The sequence below is a fragment of the Nannobrachium achirus genome (genome assembly GCF_963921795.1).
Source record: "Nannobrachium achirus genome assembly, chromosome: 8".
In the NCBI taxonomy this organism is placed as follows: Eukaryota; Metazoa; Chordata; class Actinopteri; order Myctophiformes; family Myctophidae; genus Nannobrachium; species Nannobrachium achirus.
In genome coordinates, this window is record NC_137817.1 from 32,690,846 (window position 1) to 32,714,179 (window position 23,334).

At 41.1% G+C, this 23,334-nt stretch overlaps 2 protein-coding genes across 2 annotated transcripts; one reads left to right on the plus strand and one right to left on the minus strand.

The window, feature by feature from the left end:
• Positions 1 to 1,944: 1,944 nt before the first annotated feature.
• slc13a5b (solute carrier family 13 member 5b) lies at positions 1,945 to 8,347 on the plus strand (the record flags this gene model as incomplete). The annotated part of the gene is made up of 12 exons (XM_080730936.1): positions 1,945 to 1,995; positions 3,330 to 3,458; positions 3,673 to 3,809; positions 4,689 to 4,894; positions 5,360 to 5,534; positions 5,638 to 5,760; positions 5,888 to 6,100; positions 6,259 to 6,365; positions 6,464 to 6,585; positions 6,729 to 6,890; positions 7,926 to 8,063; positions 8,222 to 8,347. The coding sequence occupies exons 2-12, from the start codon at positions 3,360 to 3,362 to the stop codon at positions 8,345 to 8,347; spliced, it is 1,608 nt and encodes a 535-aa protein (XP_080587062.1). The 5' UTR covers positions 1,945 to 1,995; positions 3,330 to 3,359.
• A 5,351-nt stretch (positions 8,348 to 13,698) lies between these two features.
• LOC308290444 (heat shock cognate 70 kDa protein-like) lies at positions 13,699 to 19,975 on the minus strand. Its single transcript, XM_080732279.1, has 9 exons — positions 19,839 to 19,975; positions 18,248 to 18,457; positions 17,945 to 18,150; positions 17,468 to 17,620; positions 16,765 to 17,320; positions 16,447 to 16,649; positions 15,746 to 15,944; positions 15,404 to 15,636; positions 13,699 to 14,875 (listed from the first exon to the last, which is right to left on the minus strand). Exons 2-9 carry the CDS (start codon positions 18,450 to 18,452, stop codon positions 14,666 to 14,668), a joined length of 1,965 nt encoding a protein of 654 aa, XP_080588405.1. The 5' UTR covers positions 18,453 to 18,457; positions 19,839 to 19,975; the 3' UTR covers positions 13,699 to 14,665.
• Positions 19,976 to 23,334: the final 3,359 nt, after the last annotated feature.

The window sequence follows — 23,334 nt, forward strand, 5'->3', positions numbered from 1 at the left end:
GTCAGAACATCAACAACAATATAACAAATGCATATGAATATCAATCTAATGAACCAAAATAATCAGTTAAGAAAAAAGGATTCCAAAAAACCTAAAAACAAATGCTAACTAGTTTCTTGTACGGTCATTGAGTGTTTCAGTAGTGCTATGGGTTTAGGTGGAGTCTGAAAAGGTGAGTCTTCAGTACAAGCTCACAATGCCTCGCATTCTGTTCTTGTCCTTGTCTCATATCTTCTGGTCATATAATGTGTCCAGTCCTATTATGCTATGTGTGTGTAATAAACTTCAGAACTGGTCGTGGGATACTGCCAGGTGTCATCTTGTTCTGCGCACTTAACTGAAACATCGCTCACCAGTTAGAGACTCTTATTGGGCCACATGGTTGGTCAACCAAAATCACAAAAGAGGTCTTAGAGGAATAGGTAGGCAGGTAGACTGTATAGTACAAATATCATTTTTGGGTTAACTTATAACCGTCTGTGTAAGAAATGTATTTCACCAAATGTAAGCACTGACAGTGACAACAACACTAAGGTCACCTGGTGCTAGAGTCTAGATTCTTGACATTGAAAAGAAGGTCTAGGTCCTAGACCTTCTTTTCAATATCAAGAATCTTACCCCTTGTCTCCAAGGAAAGGCTAAAATGAAACCTGATCTCAGGTGGCATTGAAGACTTGCATGAGCCATTAAAAACCGCTTGCATGGCACAGGGATCTCAAGGCTGACCTGCCAAAGTTTAATGTTATTGTCTCAGCTCAGACCATACGTCAGACATGAGCCAAAGAATGGCTTTACACTACAGTCAGAGGCCAAACTAAACCCTTCTACAATGACTGTTCTTTGCCATGGCTCACCAACCTGAGAAAATGTTCTGTGGACACATAGAACATAATATGACATACCTAACCTTTGACAATGTAGCAGATCTGCATTTTATTCACTGGTGGTGATATAAAAGCTCTTTAGAGTGGCAGATGTTCAAATAGAGTGTGGTTACATTTTACTAGACCAACAAAATCTTTGCTTTTAAGTTTGGTATTAAATGGGACTGGCCTTGAGGGATGAAACTGGCATGCTCAGGCCCATGAGGGATTTGGAGGATATCTTGTGGTTACCCAAAACTATAGGCTATGAGTAGCCTGACGCTCAGCCTGAATTGACATTTCGTTTCACTTCATTATTCAAAATTTAAAGGGGTGTGGCTAGCGATTCAGGGTCTGGAACTATAGGCTAGGCTATGAGGTGACTGATATGTCTTTCTTGACATATTCATTCATAATTTGGTCCAAATTATGATTACATGCGATTGAGTTGATCACTAGCTAACTATAAAACAAAACGATTGTCTTTGCAACCCCAGAAGTCTGGCAGTAAGACCATCAATTTATAACATTTGAACAGCCAATATCTGAAACTATTTATTTAAAAATGTAAAATATAATGAGACTTTAAAAGTGTCTATAAATATATGTTTTATATATAAACTCACTCTCTGCAATTCAATTCAATGGATGGAGCTTTATTGGCAATTGGCATTGAAGCAAAAGTGGAACAAGTCAGGACAATCAAAACAAAACAATGGATACATGACTGGGCAATTGAATATAGGAATTTAGGAAATAGGAACTCTAACTCTCTGTCTCTCCCTCTATCTGCCCCCCCCCCCCCCCCCCCCCCCCCCCCCCCCTCTCTCTCTCTCTCTCTCTCTCTCTCTCTCTCTCTCTCTCTCTCTCTCTCTCCCCCCATTTGTCTCTCTTCATTGTGATTCGTGAGTTCGCTTTTCTCTCCTCTCTTTTGAGACTCCCCCTTCCCCGCCTTACTCGATTTAAAAAGCCGATCCATGGCACACACACTTTCTTTTCCCCGGCGTTTCTGTTCCCCCGCTGTCTGTTGAAGATGGCATTTTTAAAAAGTATTCGATATGTTAAGAATGAAATAATCTTATTCTCTACTCCATTTCTTCTTCTTCCATTACCTTTGGTGATCGGGACCACGGTATGTAAATTAATGTGCTGATTGTCCAAGATAACTTTGCATTGTGCTTTTCTTTTTATTAGCCTAAACACACACATTATTTTTTCTTTTTTTCTTTTTACTTTAGGCTCACTGACTTTTCTTTGTAGCCTACTTCCAATAATAGCCTTTTATTAAGAAGAATATCTTTGGCGCAACTCTAAGTGTGTTGCACTGTTTAGCGGTCCATTGCACCTGTTGATGCTGCGCCTGCGACCATAGCATCTATTCTGCTCTGACTGCAATCATTGCAAAATGCTTGTGAACTGACCAGTATGGCCGTGGCTTTCACAATCACAACCTAGTGTGATTTTAATGTTATGTTTGTTAACTCATTGTTGTTAGCAATGCATGGAGGTTCATGTCCAGCGTGGGAACTCAGAGCAGTCTGCACATGTGTGTCCACTAGCTGTTACATGTGAAGTAGCTTGACACGATCAGTGGCTGTAAGCATGTTATGATAGGCATATCCATGCATCTCACGTCATTGCAGCTCTCTCATGCACAGCAAAACCTACCATGAAAGGATTACTGCACCTTCACTCACAGGGAAATGACCCGTTAGTGTGAAATTGTAGGGTCTGCCTGCATGGGTCTGGCAGGTGTACGAACAGGTGACTAAAACATAGGTACACCGATCTTTAACCCTGATCCTTATCTCAGTCCAACCTGTTATCACAGATCATTAAAAACGATGTAACAATAACAAGTTGGGAGATGCTGCTCTGTGTTTTTGCCATATTTCACACTTTTTATGGCACGGCGCCAGGGCAGGAATTTCATGGAGGCCATGAAGGCCATTGCCTTTGCCCCTCAGTTTGGCCTTGTGCCAGCTGACTGTACCACTTTCTTGTCAATATGTAGACAGTAGACAAAGGTGTCTCTTTCTTGTCATATAGACAGTGTCTTTTGTTGAGATTCTGAAATCTTAACTCCCCCGAGTCCCCATCTTTAAACCAATTCAGTGACTTTGATTGGTGCTGGGCTGAGCATATCAGATTGCAAATACCATCATTTATCTTTCACTGCAGATTAGGTTATCATCCCCAACCCTTAAATTAAACAGTGGAAAAAAAATGGACAACACCAAAAGCCAAGTGGCCTTGCCCCTAAAATGACGAAATTCCAAGCCTGCACAGCACCTATATCCACAAGAAGTCACATACTTGTCTTATTACACAAAAGTTATAACTTCTTCGTGTGTGTGTGTGTGTGTGTGTGTGTGTGTGTGTGTGTGTGTGTGTGTGTGTGTGTGTGTGTGTGTGTGTGTGTGTGTGTGTGTGTGTGTGTGTGTGTGTGTGTGTATGCACAAGTAGGAGGCAGGATGTGCCTATGTGATAATCCTGATGGCAGTGTACTGGTGCACAGAGGCCTTGCCACTGGCTGTGACTGCCCTCCTCCCAGCTGTCCTTTTCCCCCTATTTGGCATCATGAAGTCCAAAGATGTAAGCAAAGTCATTATGTTATCACACAATCTTCAGTCTTGTGTTCATTTTAAGGGTGATTTTGTTGTGTGCCACTTTTACATTGTGAGCTTGTAGATCAGCTAAGTTTCGATGTAAGACACCTCGGGCAACAAAGGATATTGATCCCTGTAAAGGGGTATTTCTGTCATCGATGCATGTGCATATCTTAATTCGGATGGTATTGCGGTTTCAGGTGTGTATGCAGTACCTGAAGGACACAAATATGTTGTTTGTGGGTGGGCTGATGGTGGCAGTAGCCGTGGAACACTGGAATCTGCATAAGCGTATCGCCTTGAGGGTGCTTCTCTGTGTTGGCGTCCGGCCAGCACTGTGAGTCGCTTACCAGAAACACACTGCTGCAAACACAAAAGTCATGTTCATCATATTTGTTGAGTGGCACCCAATCCAAACCCAAAAGTCTAGGAGATATTATCACATTATGCCGATCCTAGCTGCCCTTTACTGGCTGTGGTCAGTTTCAGAGTTGATTTTAAGATTTTACTGATGACTTTTAAAGCCCTCAAGGCCTGGCTACCAGCTATATATCTCGGATATGCTGGAACTGCACAAGCCGGTACGCAGCCTTAGATGCTGCAGGTAAGGCTCTCTTGGAAGTTCCCAAGACTCCCTCTGTCACCATGGGCGATGGCTTTTGCAGCCCCGGGCACCCAGGCTCTGGAATGCCCTGTCTGTGGATTTAAGGCTAGCTAAGTCAGTGTCATCTTTTAAATCACTCCTGAAAACCTATTTGTACAGTATACCAAGGTCTTTCCTTAGATGTTAGTACCCATACCTTGCACATTTAGTTGTCTCAATTGTACATATACTTTCAGTATATGTACATTTATGTTTATGTACTGTATATGCTTTGGTTTTATTGTGGTTTTATTTTATCTATGAATTTTAATTGACTGTTGTTGTTTATCCCTATGGGTGTTTTTATCATGGCACTGTAAAGCACTTCGTAAGACTATTTTTGAAAAGTGCTTCATGAATAAAGTTTATTATTATTATAATCAGTAATGAAATTTAAGATAAGAGTTAAAGGGGGAAGAAAGGGTTATCTGTGATCACAAAAACAACATAAACTTTGTTTACAACCCTTGATAAGGAGAGGTTATAAACGTTTGTAAACCTTGCATAGTTTCCGATCAGCTTTTTGATCCCCTAGCTGAACTTATTGATTAAAGGCGAATGTTTCCCTCTCAGTCTGATGTTAGGTTTCATGGGTGTCACAGCTTTCCTGTCCATGTGGATCAGCAACACGGCTACCACAGCCATGATGGTACCTATTGTCCAGGCTGTTTTGGAGCAGCTTAATAATGAGTTAGACATGCCTCAAATCCTCAGTTCAGAGGAACTGGCCCAGCCATCAGAGACTGAAAGCAAACAGCCTGGACAGACAGGGAAACAAAGTGAGGGACAAGGTAAGCAGTTAATGGTTTGGTTGATTAAGAAACAACATTTTATTAGATTTTTATACAGAAAATGTGCCTTGTTCAAGACAAGAAACAAACAAATAAATAAACACAAACAATGCCCCGTCCTCTAACCACAACACAGGAATGGTACAAAGATCAATCACCATACAAAACAATGGACAAACAATGTAATTTAAACAGTGGCAACATCAAATGCAAAAATATGGAAACACTTCACAATGGTCAGAGATAAAAATCTGTAGTCTAGCCCTCCTCGTCAGGTTCAGTTATTTCAGGATTTAGTGAATGGACAGTCCATGAAGAGCCACACATTATGTCATATGTTGCCAGGATTCTTTCTAACATTGTACAGTATATGATATTCTCATGAGTATGATATACCGGTACTTCTGATTTCGAGTTCAATACTTTTTAACATCTCTCTACTTGCCTTTCCAGTGGTGGTGACATTCTTAGACACTGCTGTGGAAGCTGCCAAGCGTCAGGAGGCAAAAGAGAGAAGAAGAATGTGCAAAGGCATGACTCTGTGTGTTTGTTACGCTGCCAGCATCGGAGGCACTGCCACCCTTACAGGAACAGGCCCTAATCTGGTGCTCAAGGGCCAGATGAATGAGTAAATATACATATATATATCTTTTTTTTGTTTTTTTGTATTCATACACATGGATTACATATTTGATATGTTTAATTTGATTATTTCTTTATTTTTGCCTTAGACTCTTCCCTCAAAATGGAGATGTCATTAATTTTGCCTCCTGGTTTGGCTTTGCTTTCCCAAACATGATGATCATGCTTACAATGGCTTGGCTCTGGCTGCAGTTTGCCTTCATGGGATTCAAGTGAGTTTGACGAAGATGAAAATGTATTTACTGTACACTGAGAGATGCATTAACTTAAATTTCAAGTTCAAATTCACCTTCAACCCCAGGATCCTTTTTTCCTGATCTCTCTTGCCCTCCACTTCAGCTTTAAAAAGACATGGGGATGTGGCGCAATAAAGACGGAGAAGGAGATTGCTGCCTATAATGTGATCCGCGAGCAGCACCGTCAGCTAGGGCCAATGTCCTTTGGGGAGCTGAGTGTCCTCAGTCTCTTCGTAATGCTGGTGGTGCTCTGGTTCACCAGAGACCCTGGCTTTGTTGCTGGCTGGGCAACAGACATCTTCAACTCCAAAGCAGAGTTTGTACACATAACTTATTTTTTCCTCATGGTCACTCATGTGTACTGATATACACTTCACCCTCAGCATACTGTAGCGCAATGCAACAATAGACAGCTAATCAAATAGTATGACAGATTCGCTTTTATAAATGTATATTTTATTTTCTTGTTCACAGATATGTAACCGATGCTACAGTGGCAGTATTCATTGCTGTCCTTCTATTTGTTTTGCCTTCTAAAGCTCCTCGTTTCTGTACTTGGAGAACTCGAGGCTTTGACACGGGTGAGCCATCTTTCTGGAACACAGACAACAATATAGTATTATGCAGCTATACAGTCCTGATGATAGTATCACATCATGGAATATTTTTGTAACTTCAGACCCCCAGCAAAACAATGGCCCCAATCCATCTCTGCTCACCTGGAAAGTGGCTCAAAAGAAGTTACCATGGAACATAGTACTCCTTCTTGGAGGAGGCTTCGCCCTGGCGAAAGGCAGTGAGGTACGGTACAATAATAAGAATATGTTCACCAGTGGCTGCCAACTTTATACGTTCTATAGGTTGATTATAGCTTTATGAATATAGACTGTACAAAGTGACCTTAAGAGCATGCTGTTTATGTTTATATATATATGTCTCTGTAGGAATCAGGGCTGTCAAAGTGGTTGGGAGATCAAATGACTCCGCTTCAAACCATCCCTCCATGGGCAATTGCTATCATTCTCTGCCTGCTGATTGCTACCTTCACTGAATGCACCAGTAACGTGGCCACTGCCACTCTCTTCCTGCCTGTCCTGGCCTCCATGGTAAGGATTTTGACAGAGTAATCTAACATTTAAAAAGATAATCCCATGCCATCGTACAGCTATAGAAACGGGCTCTTACAGCCCAGGAGACACACATTTGCTTTCTGGCACAAGTACTCCCTGATGTCCTTTTGAATTAAATTCCCCAATTGGAGTCCAGCATTGAAACTACTCCCAGCAGAAGCCTGCCTACATTCCCTTGTTTGGTTGCCCCTCTAGTTAGCAATTTTGACTGAATAAGATTGGTTCCCCTTCAATGGGCCCCTCCTCCCATTAGCCCTTTGCCACACACATCAGTCTAGTTTCTTGTCCTGGTGCCCATAGCTACTGAAGAATGGTATTACTGTGCTCAGTAGTCAAGCACTTTGGAGAACACCAGAGCTGGACTGAGTCAGAATGTGGCAACAGGGGTATTCCGAGAAATAGTTATTCTAGGTACAGCCAAAGCCAAGGGGTACAAAAGGATGTCAGTAAAAAAGGGAATGAAAGGAGTGGAATGACATATAGTTGACAATTGCAAGGAAGCAATTTACAGCAGGATTGGCTTTTATGTGGCATTGCTGACATTGCTGCAAATTGAGCCTTCATCATTCAAATGTTTAACGACTAGACAACCCAGGGTGCTGCCATGGTAAAGTGATAGACAGCAGTACTGGCTAAATAAGACTCGTTTTGAAGGCTGAAGTATTTTGAGTTCAGGCTTTGTTGACCTAAATGACTGTTCCGCTGTGATCTGCTGCACTGTGGAATATGTAATGTTCCACAGTGTAATGCATCTGGTCTAGTATGCCATTATCGCTGCTCGTTTTCCCATTTTGGTAGTCATGAGTCAGCACCCAAACAAACAGGAATTGCATCTTAATTACACCCACCTAATGAAGGTTTTCTCTCGGCAGAGACGGCAAATTCCAGTGTGAGTTATGAGTCAGTGATTACAGTGCAGAAAAAGTAACCAGCTGGAGGAGTGGAGATTGAAGAATATTGTCATCAAATGTTCTCTCACACCAGTCTAAGACCATTCTGTGTTTATTTCAGTCCCAGTCCATTGGAATCAATCCTCTGTATATCATGGTGCCTTGTACACTGAGTGCTTCATTTGCCTTCATGTTGCCTGTTGCCACACCCCCAAATGCCATTGTCTTCTCCTATGGATACCTCAAGGTTGCTGATATGGTGAGTTTGCTGTGTATCTTCAGAACATTTTAGTACGATCTGTTTTCTGTTTTGTAGTTGTCATCAGAATGTGATAATACAGGCAAGAGATGATCGTATAGCTTTGCTATGATGTTGTGAAACTGATTATGTCATTGCACATCGTCCCTATCACTCAGGCCAAGGCAGGAATAGTCATGAACATCATCGGCATCCTTTGCATCACACTGGCCATCAACAGCTGGGGAAAAGCCATGTTTCACCTTGACACCTTCCCCACCTGGGCCAATGTCACTGGGGTGTGAGCCGAGGTGAGACTTGGCCATTGGAGATGTTCCAAGCACACAAGTCGTCCTCATCCACAGCCTCCAGACAAAGACCTCTGATCTGGCCAGCCAGACAGCACAGAATAACTTGGCTGTGTTTGGATGTTTTGGGGATAAAAGCCTAGGCTAGCATAGTCTAGGTTTTATTTAATTGATACTTGAGTCTTGCTTGTGAGAAAAAGTGGTGGTGAATGTGAGAGGGACTGGGAGACATGACTTGAATACATGACTACTGGAACTTAAGTTGTGTTGAATTTACACTGCACCATAATGGAGTTACACTTTAAAAGATAAACTGTCTTAAACACCCTCTTACATTTTTAAACTATCATCACCTTGTGATGATAGTGGCCCAAAGATTATTTTTGTATTATTATTATTATTTTTTGCAATGCTCCTGAGATCTGGCCAATTTAAAGCATTATTTTATCTCAAGGGAAATTTGGGTTGCCAAAGTAAAAACAACAACAAACTTAAAATATTAATGTCAAGCATCTTCTCAGAGTTACATTAACTTATTATTATTTTATAAGTCAGATTTGACATTCAAATGAAATGTGCAGATTGTCTTACTTCCCCTTACTTACAGTATATCTGTATGCCAGTATCCCCATTATGTTGCCTTAAGAAGAAAATAGCTTACTGCTATTTTAGATTTTCTGAATGTTCTCCTATTTTCATCAAATGTGAGTCTATTTTTCCTATTCATGCCCAGAATTGGTACAATAGGGTTCAAGTGGTTAAACTAAGATTCAATATTACGCCACAAAGTATTTTGGTCAGGTCAAATCATATGAGAATATTATAGGCATAAAAGCTAAATGTAGTTTAAAAATACATGTCAAAGTGTTGTTTCTAATGTAAGTTAACATAGGTCAAGATTATAAGGATGTGAATGGCAAAACAGTTTTGCTCTTTCACATACCGGTAATCTTGACGTATGTGGCCTTACACTAGAATACAATATTCTTTGTCAAGTCCAACATCACTTGGTGGCATCATGCTTCGCTACAGAAGCACCCTTGTGAAAATGGTAGTACATTGAATTACTGGACACATTCTAGATTTAAGTCAGCATGTGCAGATATTTTTGAATTGTCTAACTTAACTGTAATATAATTTAGTTGAAAAAAAAAGGATGTATTTAAGAGTGTATAGTTAGAATACAGTAGTATATTTTCAGTTGCATCATCAATGCACATGTGAACGGAAATGGAAGAAAGTATCTTCTGGCTGCTTCATGTGGTATGATCAGAGATAATATGTTCTCATTGTAATATGAATTCTCTGGTTTAATAAACTGTGATGAACTAATCCTTTTAAGCAAATTAAGATGCAATGTCAAATTTGTACTTGGGGCGTCATAGCTCAGGGGTAGAGAAACGTTATTAGAGCACAAAGGGTTCCCGAAGGGTTCCCAGTTGGAATCAGGGCTCCCCCTGAGTTAATGTCGAAGGGTCCTTGAGCAAGACTCTGAACCCCTAATTGCTCCCGGTGAGTAGGTTGGTGCCATGGTTTCCTCCGCCACCGGTGTATGAATGTGTGTGTGAATGGGTGAATGTAATGCACAATCTATGTAAAGCGCCATGGATAAAAGCGCTATATAAATGCACCATTTACCATTTACTTGGTAAGGAATGACTAAGGATATTTCCAAGCTCTAAAAGAGTCCCACATCAAGCGCTTTTTGAGAACATGGTGAATATACAACACACCCACTGTAACTGACTATTATATGCAAGGAGAAGAAAAACTGTTCATTTATGGTTAGCACTGGATCATTCTAAAAGAAAGAGCAACTAACGCATGCCCTATCCTGCGTAACTTAAAGTCACTATGCTGAGTATGATGCCAGAGTCATCCCTTTTAAAATGTGTTATTGGTTCAAGCCATGCACATTATTTCCTCAAACCCCATTCTGTCCAGTAAATAACTATATTGTCAGTGTCTCAAGTATCAGTTAAAAGAGTCCAAAACCAAGAGACAAAAACTTGGTTCAACCATGTAGGTATTTCTCAAAACTCATAATGTCCATTTAAATTATTCTTTTCACTTCAAGTCAACTTTTCATACACTATAAGAGATCTCAAATCATTTGTGGTCCAGTACATGATGAGTCGATAAAGGCAGATTAAAAACACAATAGTGGTAAGTGTATCATGGTGTCTTGTGTATTATCTATTCAAAGAGTCAAACCAAGAGACCAAACTTTGATCGCTTGTCAATCATATCATGTCTCAACTTGATTGTTGACTGCCAGCTGCATTTTGAAAGTGCAATTGTTTTCCTCTGAGTCTATCTGGTATAATCCCATAAACACAGCATGTAAGACCAGTGTAATCCTTTACTGAATACTAGCCACACCTAGGTAAAGTAAGAGCTTTGTGATTGTCACTTTACTTTGAACAAGGGTCGGTATCAACTCAAAATATATGTATCACCACCATGAACAATACAGTTGTAGCTCAAACACAATGAGGATGTTTATCATTTGTCCATTTATAGACTTCATAGCACAACAATTTAACAATGGAGAATTGGATAATCAAGAACCATGATGACTAACATTTCACAGACAAGACAATATTCAGACATAGTGGGCTATAAAACATTTGATGCATATACTGTAGCTGTAAGATAATATGTATTAGTATGTTAATATGTATGTTGTTGAAAAGGTAAGCTAAATGTGCTACAAACTTAAAAAGGAGAGAGAAAGATGTGACCTTGTCCTTAGAGTTACATGGGACAATTAAAATGTTATACGCTTAAAGAGTACGCAACAAGTAGCTGGGTGTATAATACAGTACAGATCACTATGATCTTAGCTTCATAAAGGTTTATGTAATTACAGTGCCTTTCTCTCCCACTTTAGTGCCTCTCAGCCACCCAATCATTATCCAATTAAAACCTTGTGTATTGCAGCCTCCATTATTTACTACTGTGTGTGTGTGTGTGTGTGTGTGTGTGTGTGTGTGTGTGTGTGTGTGTGTGTGTGTGTGTGTGTGTGTCGCACGCACACACACATGCACACTCACTCACACACACACACACACACACACACACGTGTGCGTGTATGTGGTGAGAAATGGAACCTGTAAGCTATTCTCTTCTTACCAATGATTGCATGAGACAGACTCCTCAGACCAGACCTTTGATGAACTCAGAAGCAACAAGGCCTTTTTTGCAGAGTGAGCAGCAGTTGGCAAGAAAGTACATGACCTCCAGACTACATTGGAATTGGAATGAAAAGCATGTTTTGTGGCCACTCCACCGGTTGCATCTACAGAGTCATGCTGATTCAGCAGTGAAGTTTCGTGGATGAGAATGTTCAAGCTGCCCAATGGCTATTCACTTTTCTGTATCAGTTACGGATGAGGACAATATATAGCCTGTCTGATAAAATTACCTCTTCCCCGCACTCAAAAGATTGTGTGTAAAATGGGGTTCAGCAGCAATTTGAGTCTACAATTAGGTATACTAGTAGGCTTTCTTATATTTGCCTGTCTTTAACCAATGCTAAAAGACACAGAATACAGCCTTTCTTTGTCTCTCTTTAGACCAATGACAGTTGTACTACTGAGAATTGGCATGCCAAAGAATTCCTTGTTGGCTTGAGAAGTCATAAAAACTCTTCTATTCGCTTTCAACTTGCAATATAGCTATATCTATAAATATGTGCATAATATTACAAATTCTGATAGATTCACCTGTTTTGGTTTTATGTTCTAGGACAATTTTCTGTCAGCATGAAACCTTTCACCTGTTCAGCTCACAGTCAGAGAATGAATCTCTGAAGTGGTTAAGGACCAGAAAGATAAGATAAGATAGATATGTATATATCTTATCTTAGATAAGATAGATTTACTTTATGGATCCCTGGGGGGGGGGGGGGGGTGTACAGGCGAGGTACAAGAAAAGGAAGGGAGTATCTATTTTGCTTTTACAGCTTCACCTAGCTGATGGCCTCTGCACTGGATCTCTGAATGAAGGATGAATTGATAACATATGTAGTCTATCAATAAATATAAGTATAAATGCACTATTATGAATTTTACTAAGATTGTGACCGAAGGTCGCAGTTTACCATGAGAAATGTCACAGCTTGTCCGTGTCCGTGTATGTACACTGTGCTTCTATGGGTTTGTCTGTGGTTCTATGAGTTTGTCGCTCTGACATCATGCTCTGATCTCACTGTGATGCCAGGGGAACCACTCTTAACAGAATGGGTTTGCGTTTGCCGCTCTGACATCACGCTCTGGCTTGATGTCCCTTTAATGCTCATATATGGAGAACGCTGATGTCACACTTGTCACACGAGTCACACTTGCAAATTAATTACGTCCTTGTCCGTTTTATGCCCATATATGGAGATTTCTACCCTAACCCTAAAAATAATATGAACGAAATAAAAAGAAAATAAACAAATAAATAAAACAATTCACAGGAGGCAGGCAGTGATCACCCCATGCCCCATGTGCACAGTGCACACACACCCCCCCCCCCCCACATCACATTGTTGACTAGCATGCAGGGGTCTCCATAAATAGGTAACTGGTCCGATATACCTGTATATATCACTGGCCAGATGGTCGCCCTGGGGTGTCTTACTATAGTGTGTATTAACAGTGAATATATGGTACACCTATCGCCAAATAATAGGTCTATATCAATGGAGACAGATCTGAGGCACTCATTATGTCTTTTTGTTGTTAAACTACTTTTTATGTATTATCTGGAGCTACTTTATCACATGTTGGAGAAAGGTACACTCAGTTTTAAGGGGTTATTCTGTTAAAAAGCAGTTTTTCCGGTTCAAAATTAATAATTTCTCAAAAGAACTCATTTATGCAAATAAAAAGTCCCAAATCATAAAGTAACATTCTCATCATATTTACTGTAATATAATTGTTCATTAGTTTTAAGTCATTACTTTGAGAGAAATGTAATGGTAAAGGTTCTATTGGTTTACACAACCTTTTTTCAACTAGTGGGCATTGGGCAATGAATATTATGCTACACTGGTTACTCATTTTGCAATGGGATTAATAGCTAAATGGCTCCATCTTCTGGTATAATGTAGAAGGGGACATGTCTTCTGTCCATTGTGATGATTTGTAGTCATATTTAGATCATCACTTTGAGAAACCAAACGCCTTATTAATATCACATAAATATTAATCATATTGTTTGTTTTTAAAAACACCAAAATGATAATTCATTATTTTATTTATTTCACCTTGAACATTGTGTTTTCCTGTAAACCACCTTAGTGGCTTTGTGGTTATAGTCAGGTTTCAGTCCTGTCAGTCATACCAAACTTACCAGACTATAAACATTTTTTGCCTCTGATTGGCACTCGACAGCACGCCAGAGCATTGGACCCGAGTACATTATGCAACGTTAAAAATATTATTTATATTAAGAGACTAGGGGCCATATATATATATATATATATATATATATAAAATGTATATTTAAGGCCCAATATTTCCACAAATGCTACAATACCTGTTATAGACAGTAAGTTCAATTGTTTTGACATCTCACATTCTAATTCTCCATCAACTGCTTAATTGATTAATGATAGTACAGCTGGAAAATATCCCAATATCCACTAGTTATTATTAATCAGGTATCTTCTTCATGTCCTGTGAGCTCTACCTAAGTGAACTATGGAAACGGTCAAATCTTATCTTGTAGAATGGGTTGAGTAATGAGTAGATGGTGCTAACATTCTTCTCAGGTATGTGTGCTGTCACAATGATTTCAAACCTCGGAGAGGACATTCAAAATGATAACTCTGGAGATCACTTAATTTGTGAATGCAGCATTTTGGTGTGTTTAATAATATTTGTATCTCCCTTTCTGTGCCTACCGGACATATGAATCAAACTCACACTAACCTGCCAAACACACTTTCACAATGACATTGATGTTTCAGGATATCAACTCGATCTTATAAATTATATATTTTAATGTAAATTCTTTGTGATAGCAAAACATGCCGTGGTAACCAAAACAGTGCAACCGAACAAAGTACAAAAAGTGCCTATCGATAGAACGCAAAATAAGTTGTTCCCCTTATAACAGGATCAGAACGGTCCATAAAACAGCATACGATACAAACAAAACAAAGTGCCACAAAAACAATATTAATGGAAATCCTGCATATCCATTTTTTTGCGTCCCTGACTGTATAATAGTAATTGCTTGGTACAATGAATGCTTTTCTGAGAAAAAAAAGAAGAAAAAAAAAGTTACAGGGTATGGAAACAACTGTGGGAATGTTCTAGTTTAGTCGACCTCTTCAATGGTTGGTCCAGAGGCTCCTCCTCCTCCGGGGGCACCACCAGCCCCTGGGAAGCCACCTGGCATTCCACCAGGCATGCCACCAGGCATACCACCAGGCATACCACCAGCACTCTGGTACAGCTGAGTAATGATGGGATTGCACACCTTCTCCAGCTCCTTCTGCTGATGCTCAAACTCATCTTTTTCTGCAGACTAAGCACAGGGGGGGAGGGGATACACCTTAAACCTTAAACCTTAATTTTTTAGCAGATGACCTACAACAACTGACATTAGCCAAATTATGAATTGATGATTATATCAAATCTAGCCAATGATCTAGATCAGGGGTTCTCAAACTTTTTAAGGCTGTAACCCCCAAAATAAACATGAACTGGGGACCCCCACCCTGACAAGCACTTGGAATTGTAGGTATTACATTTAATGTGACTAATATTGTGAAAATAGCAAATCTACATGCTCACAACGCCTCGCACTGCGAGGCGTTGTGAGCATGTAGATCTGCTATTTTCACAATGTTCGCCTTTTGCTTACTTCATATTTTACAGTTCGGCCAGTTTGGTATTAAATGGTCTGTAAAGTCCTTAAATTGTCACTTTATAAATGTGCAGATACCCTGTATACACTTATGTAGGTTTGTTTACCGTTGAGTGAGACATTTTTTTTTACATTAAGCTAAACATCTGGGGACCCCAGTCAGTGACCAAGTCAGTTAATTCATACCTGATTCTGATCCAACCAACTGATGACCTCAGAGCACTTATCCAGGATCTTCTGTTTGTCCTCATCACTGATCTTGCCCTGCAACTTCTCATCCTCCACAGTGGACTTCAGGTTGAAGGCGTACGCCTCTAGGCCATTCTTGGCAGCAACCTTTTCTCTCTGCACGTCATCCTCAGCCTTGTACTTATCAGCTTCCTGGACCATGCGCTCAATATCCTCCTTGGATAAGCGACCTGGAGAGGGGCAACACAAAAGAACGTATTTGTAAGAATGTTGATAAGGGGAAGGTAGAATTCATTGCCTGACCCCTATGGCACAGTGTTGCAGTTCTCTTAGGTTTACCTTTGTCGTTGGTGATAGTGATCTTATTCTCCTTGCCAGTGCTCTTATCAGCAGCAGAGACGTTCATGATGCCATTGGCGTCAATGTCAAAAGTCACCTCGATCTGAGGAACACCTCGTGGGGCTGGGGGGATTCCAATCAGCTCAAACTTCCCCAAAAGGTTGTTGTCTTTGGTCATCGCTCTTTCACCCTCATATACCTGAAGACAAAATGTTAAATCAGGAACCAATGCATACCCTTTGTAAATTCATCATCCACAATCAAATTGTTTTAGGCATGTCGGGGCCAATGTTAAGTTTTCATTTAATGTTTATTCCCATACCTAAATCACAATTTACTAACACAATGCACAAAACTTTCAGGGCGATGTGTGGCCTTCAAATCTACTCCAATATTGCAATATTCAGAACAATGGTCAACAAGTTATGGCCATTTGGTGTGTGACTTTCTCATGCCAGACCCCTGAACAGTGTTTTTTCCCCACCGTTGGTGCGGATCGGATCATGGTGCACATCTGGCCATTTGGGGCCCACTGGTGTGACTACTGTCATCACAGTGTATGGTTTGGTTTGGTGCAGTTTGAAGCAAGGCTACAACGGTGCGCCTTGCAAATCGGAAGTTACATTTGTGATGTCGATCCACGCCCACCCATTAGGTAATTTTAATATAGGATATACTGTTTGACCACCTCAATTCAATACCTGGATGAGCACACCCGGCTGGTTGTCTGAATAGGTGGTGAAGGTCTGAGTCTGCTTGGTAGGGATGGTGGTGTTCCTCTTGATGAGTACTGTCATGACTCCTCCAGCCGTCTCGATTCCCAAGGACAGAGGGGTGACATCTAGCAGCAGCAGGTCCTGCACATTCTCTGACTTGTCTCCTGACAAAATGGCAGCCTGTACAGCTGCAAAACATTTTACAATTTCAATCCTCAGCTATATACAAATATTTGAGATTATTTATTTGTACAGGTACGATTACTATACAATAGCTGGTAAACGGTATACTCTGAGCCATACCTGCACCATAGGCCACTGCTTCATCAGGATTAATGCTCTTATTAAGCTCCTTTCCATTGAAGAAGTCCTGCAGCAGCTTCTGGATCTTGGGGATACGAGTGGAGCCTCCCACCAGAACAATCTCATGGATCTGGGCCTTGTCCATCTTTGCATCACGGAGGGACTTCTCCACAGGGTCCAGGGTGCCACGGAACAGGTCGGCGTTAAGCTCCTCAAAACGGGCCCTGGTGATTGAGGTGTAGAAGTCCACGCCCTCATACAGAGAGTCGATCTCGATACTAGCCTGTGTGCTGGAGGACAAGGTACGCTTGGCCCTCTCACAGGCCGTTCGCAGACGACGAACAGCCCTCTTGTTGTCGCTGATGTCTTTCTTGTATTTGCGCTTGAACTCTGCGATGAAGTGATTAACCATGCGGTTGTCAAAGTCTTCTCCTCCCAAGTGTGTGTCCCCTGCTGTGGACTTGACCTCAAAGATTCCATCCTCAATGGTCAGGATGGAGACATCGAATGTGCCGCCACCGAGGTCAAAGATAAGAACATTTCTTTCAACTCCCACCTGCAAGGGAAACATTTAAAATCATACAAAGTGGAAATGTATTAACCTTAAAGTGAATAAAAACTTGGACAGTTTGATGGGTCTTGAACAGGCTACTACAAAAAGCACATGCATCATGACAGATTTTGCAACATATTGGTACTGAACCTTTTTGTCCAGGCCATAAGCAATGGCGGCCGCTGTTGGCTCGTTGATGATGCGGAGGACATTGAGTCCAGAAATGGTCCCTGCATCTTTAGTAGCCTGACGCTGAGAGTCGTTGAAGTAGGCAGGCACTGTTACCACAGCGTTGTTCACGGTCTGTGGAGGAACGGAAATATCAAATAAATGTTGAATCTGACCAATGGTAGTTTGCTACATAATTATATTAAGTCGCGTTTAGCTATTATTTACCCAGTTTGAACCATAACATGTCAGCTGATTATGCAGGGGTTTGTTTAGATCTCAATGTAGGCAAAAATACAAGTTTATACGGGTGGTAAATAGCACATATTAGGATGTTTGCTTTTAAACATGATTAGTTAATGAATACAATTGTATTTTGATACATTTCCTGTTAATCATTCCATTGTTTCACCCCTACAGTATTACAGTAGTTTTGTGCATATATCTTTATTTAATTACCTTGCCAAGGTACGCTTCAGCGATCTCCTTCATTTTGACCAGCACCATGGAAGAGATCTCCTCTGGGTAGAAGGCCTTGGTCTCACCCTTGAACTCCACTTGGACTTTGGGACGTGTGGCATCGTCGATGACCTGGAATGGCCAGTGTTTCATGTCTGACTGGACAACACTGTCGTCAAACCGCCGTCCAATTAGACGTTTTGCATCTGAGAGGAAAGTAGAAAGTAAATGAGTTGAAAAAATAAAATAAAAAAATTAAGCAGTGATTAACGTCAATACTTCACAAACTGAATAAAATCTTACCAAATACTGTATTGGTGGGGTTCATGGCCACTTGATTTTTGGCTGCATCCCCAATCAGCCTCTCTGTGTCCGTGAATGCAACATAGCTGGGTGTGGTCCTGTTGCCCTGGTCATTGGCAATGATCTCTACCTTGCCATGCTGAAACACCCCTACACAGGAGTAGGTGGTGCCCAGGTCAATGCCAACTGCTGGTCCCTTTGACATGGTTCCTATAGTGTTGGAGAAAAAGTATTTTTTAGGATTGACAAGTTGTGTCCATTTAACAAAATTAAATTATACAAATTAATGGTATTTAACTTTTTAAGGGAAACTAGGTAACTTTAAGACTGTTTTTAAATGTAATATACATGTATATACATTTTTAGCAGTCCTTTCCCTGTATCAGTCACTATATTATTGTGCTGGGGTGTTTCCTTGCAGAAGGACACATCCCCTTCACTGTATTTTGCTTCTATTCCACCATTTATGTTGACATTCATCCCTTGGAGGGACGTTTCTGTCAGGGGGAGCTGGCCAGAGCACTCAATTGTTCCTTTTGAACTTCAAAGGGGTAGAACACTGCGCGTGCACTGAGGTAATTGATTGGGCCATAAAAGTGTCAAGTGCTTGTTAGTGATCTCTCATATCAATGAAAACCAACTACCTGTTATATGCCCGTCACAGAGGGGAGGGAATGTGTTTGTATACACACACAGACTTGCCTAGTTCCCCTTTAATATAGACTAGAAATTCTCTCGAAGAGATGCGATTCAATAATTCGTTTGAGGGACTCAAATAAATAAATGGTTAAAACATGGTCAAATGTGCACCTTTTTCCACCCTCTTTATTCTGTCAAGCTTGACATCTGTCTCATTATTATGGCAACAGCGGTTTAGTGTTACTACAACAGTACAACAGTTTCATGTTACAGCAGTAGGCCTACGTGACAAAGGCAACCACAGTCGAAGTTGAACCACAACCACATAGGCAGATAGGCTACTCAACTCAATCCACAAGGATTCTACAGTGGAACATTAAGACATTGTATTTTCATTCTAAAGCTGGTTACAATGAATTTATAAGCTGTTATATCAATGAATTATTGGCATGCAAAGCTACATAGCACATAGCAGTAGCCTGATCATCAGAGCCAGGCTAACAACGGCTAATGACGATAATCTGACTGAGCTACGGATGAGGAAGTCCTTATTTGGTTTGGTTGAGAAAATTCTGGAACATTCTGCTCACTGCTCAGCGCGTCATCGAAGAGAGTTAAACATTTATACATTTACGTTTAACATTTAAAATGAAAAACCTAATACAAAAGTCTACCCAGCTGGCCTAAGTTCAAACGTATAATTTATATAGGCACATTTATCACACTGTTTGCATTAGGCGCTTCATTACTAAAACAGGATAAACGTTGTAGTCTACTAGAGTAATGTAATGAACTGTCAGATAGTTCACACAAGGATGAACTCAAACCGCAGAAAATGTATTTTGTAGTGGAGTTAGCAGTTGAAGCCCGCCGACCAGCAGTTTACATCATGTTTGGCAAATTTCCTTTATATTGTTCTCGGAGAAAAGATAACGCAAAACAAGCATCTTACCTTATAGACGAGTGGTCGTTGAGGAGGAAGTCTTCTGGTTAAAAGCGTCTGTCAAATCTGCGGATAACCGCGGGACGCTTCTTGTGTTTGACAACTAGCTGGCTCCGCAAAGATAATACTGAGGCTTTGGCTCCTCCTCCCTCAGTTTTATGAAGGCACGATAAACTGCTCTGGAATGTTCTTGTTCTTTCGACGGAAACAGACTTGGACTACGTCACTTCCCTTTGCACGTTGCTGATCCGGTCGAATGAGTACATGTCATAGAGTTATTGCGACCGTATGTCGCACTTACTATCAAAACCTGCACAAACTGTCTGTCTGTCTGTCTGTCTGTCTGTCTGTCTGTCTGTCTGTCTGTCTGTCTGTCTGTCTGTCTGTCTGTCTGTCCGTCTGTCTGTCTGTCTGTCACACCTCACACGTCACACTATTGCCCTGCGCATATCTCCGCAACCCAGAGCTCCAGGGACTCCCAGGTCCCTGGGGGACCCCCAGATGTAAAAAATGACCAAATGTGCCAAAATTACCAAATGACCACCCCAACGGGGCTGCTCACGGGGAATTCCCGGGGACCACCGACTCCTGGTGCTCCAGAACGGATGCAAAAGTGGTGGCGCCCCCAGTGGAGGACCCCCTCCACTGCAGCTCACATAAAATGCCGTAACTCGGGCTAGGAGGGTCCGGGAGAGCCGGGGCCGGTACCTATTCGTCCGCCAAGGCAACGCGGACACCCCACCCCTCATTTCTCACATGGCCCTCTTCTAGCGCCACCATGAGGCCGATTTTTAAAACACATTTTTGGACACTGCTCCTACAGTTTTTGCCCTAAAATCACGCAAATCGCTACACAGTATGTCTACACTCATCCCATCACCATGAATCTGTCCCATATAGCGCCACCTTCAGGCCGATTTTTAAAAACACATTTTTGGACACTGCTCCTACAGATTTTGCCCTAAAATCACGAAAATCACTACACAGCATGTCTACACTCATGTCATCAACATGGATCAGGAAGATTTTGGAAAAACACATTTTTGCCCTATTTGTGGAGATAAGCGACCTACGGTCGCTTATCTCCCGATTAGGGAGTCTTACTGGTAATAAGTAGGTACATGACCCCCATGTAGGCCTATGCGTGGGGACCGTACCTATGTTCCCCAGGTTCTATGTTCCCCACTTTCTTACCACCTAAACCTACCCCTAACCCTAACCATAACCTCACTAAAACTAATGCTGTGAGGTGGGGAACATAATATGTTCCAACATAGAACCTGGGGAACATATTATGTTCCCCAGGTTCTATGTTCCCCACTTCCCCCCCAAAAAAGGTTCTATGTTCCCCAGGTTCTATGTTCCCCACCCACCCTCCCCACAAAAAGATTCTATGCTCCCCGCTCAACCAAAAAAAAGGATCTACTGTATGTTCCCCTTTTTTTTGTGGGGAACTTCCCCACCAAAAAAAAGTTATTGTTCCCAACTCAAATGCAGGAAATGGTGGGACATCTGGGCACTAAGAACATGTGGGCAATCCTAATTTAGGTGCCCACATGTCCTTATTGCCCAGATGTCCAGGTGCCCTTAATAAAGGTATGGTGTCCAGATGTCCCTAGTGCCCCGTCCCACTAGTATTCATAATTTCTCGATGATTGTATGTTTTGAGTTGTTATTAATAATTAGAAATGCATGTTTCCTGCATTTTGGATGATTGGGGAACATAGAACCTTTTTTAAGTTGAGCTGGGTATATAGAACCTTTTTTTGTGGGGGTAAGTGGGGAACATAGAACCTGGGGAACATAGGAAGTTTTTTGGTTAAGTGGGGAACAATGTAACAGAGGTGATCCGAACCTCCCCACCCGGGTTCGTACCCGGGTCTCTCACGCGAAAGTCCAATATCTTAACCACCAGACCAAAGAGACAACCTTCTGGTCCGGGGGAGATACTAGACTTTTGAGGCTTCAAGGCTGGGGCTGCGACTCTCTCCGTCACACATAGAACCTTTTTTGTAGGGGTAAATGGGGAACATAGAACCTGGGGATAGAACCTGGGGAACATAGGTTGGACCCCTATGCGTGTGTGCAAAAATCACAGGTAGGCCTCATATATAACTCTATGGTAGGCCACTAGGTGTATGTAGGCGGAGACCGGGGTCAATAAAGTTAGTAGGCCTAACACTTTTTGCATTTTCCTTCATAATTAACATACGGGTCACTTGAAATGTATCTTTAAGCATAATGTTCCCTAATTAATAATACAATGTATAAGCTTTCACTAATAGGACAAGACTAAAATATTACTTTTAATGCAATGAGTGTTGCAATTGCCCCCATGACGGAGGCAATAGTGGTTGGGGGCAATTGTAACAATGTAAAAATAAGTCATATTAACACACTACTATATCCAAAATAAAAGCACATCATTAAGTAATATGTATTTATTATAATTATGTAGGCTACAGTATCTTTTATTTTTGTTGAAACATTTATTTTTCCATCTACTTGCATTGCAGTGTTTAATTTGTGGGGGGAACATGTTCCCCCACCTCTTTGATGGATTCCGGCACCTATTTGATTGGATCTGGTGGATCCGGCACCTATTTGATTGGATCCAGGACCTTCTCTGTCGATCAAAATAGTGCTGTTTGGTCATTTATGTTTTCATCTTTCCAAATTGGCTGCAGCATTTCTCTTTACTTTATATTTTCATGTTTTTGTTCAATTTCAGGTAATGTTTCTGATGTGGTGCTTCATAGGTGACAGTGACACACAATAGACAATCTACTGTATATACACACACATACATGGTGTCATGTAGAATTTTGTTAACAATAAAATATATATTTTTTAATATAACAGTTATTCAGATTGATCATTCCAAATTGATAGATTGACTACCAGTGTTCTGATGGGCCACATGTGCCAAATGTTGCTGCTAATGTTATACTGGGTGCGTAAATTTAGGTAAAAAAGATATGAAAGTTTACGCACAGAGCCTGGGATCCGGCACCTATTCATTGACAAATTAAGCACTGTTGCATTGTAATACATTGTTACAATTTCCCCCGGTCACTGTGTGACAATTGCCCCCGATAATGAATCCCATATCCTGGCTAAAAACACCTACTTTAGCAGAGGCTGCGAATTTGTGACCGACCCGAGTCAATATTCCATTCCACATTCCGCATTTTATGGTAATCTTTGTCAGCTTCGCCGGGTAGCTGCCAGCAGTATAGGCTATAGAAATTATGGAGAATACTACAGTAAATGGGAATGACAGTTCATCTGTCATATCACGTATTTGTGGAGGTTGTTTGAGACAAATTCGTCAAAAGATTCCTGTCGGCGCCAAGACGGAATTAATTGAACTTGCAAAATTGGCCTGTCCAGCGGTAAGTCAACCGAAAACAACGTATACGTAATTAACTTATTTACTATAGGCATTTAGCCTGTCTTCATTAAAGACATGGGCTCGCTAATTGTTGTCTTTTCTCGTTAGTTT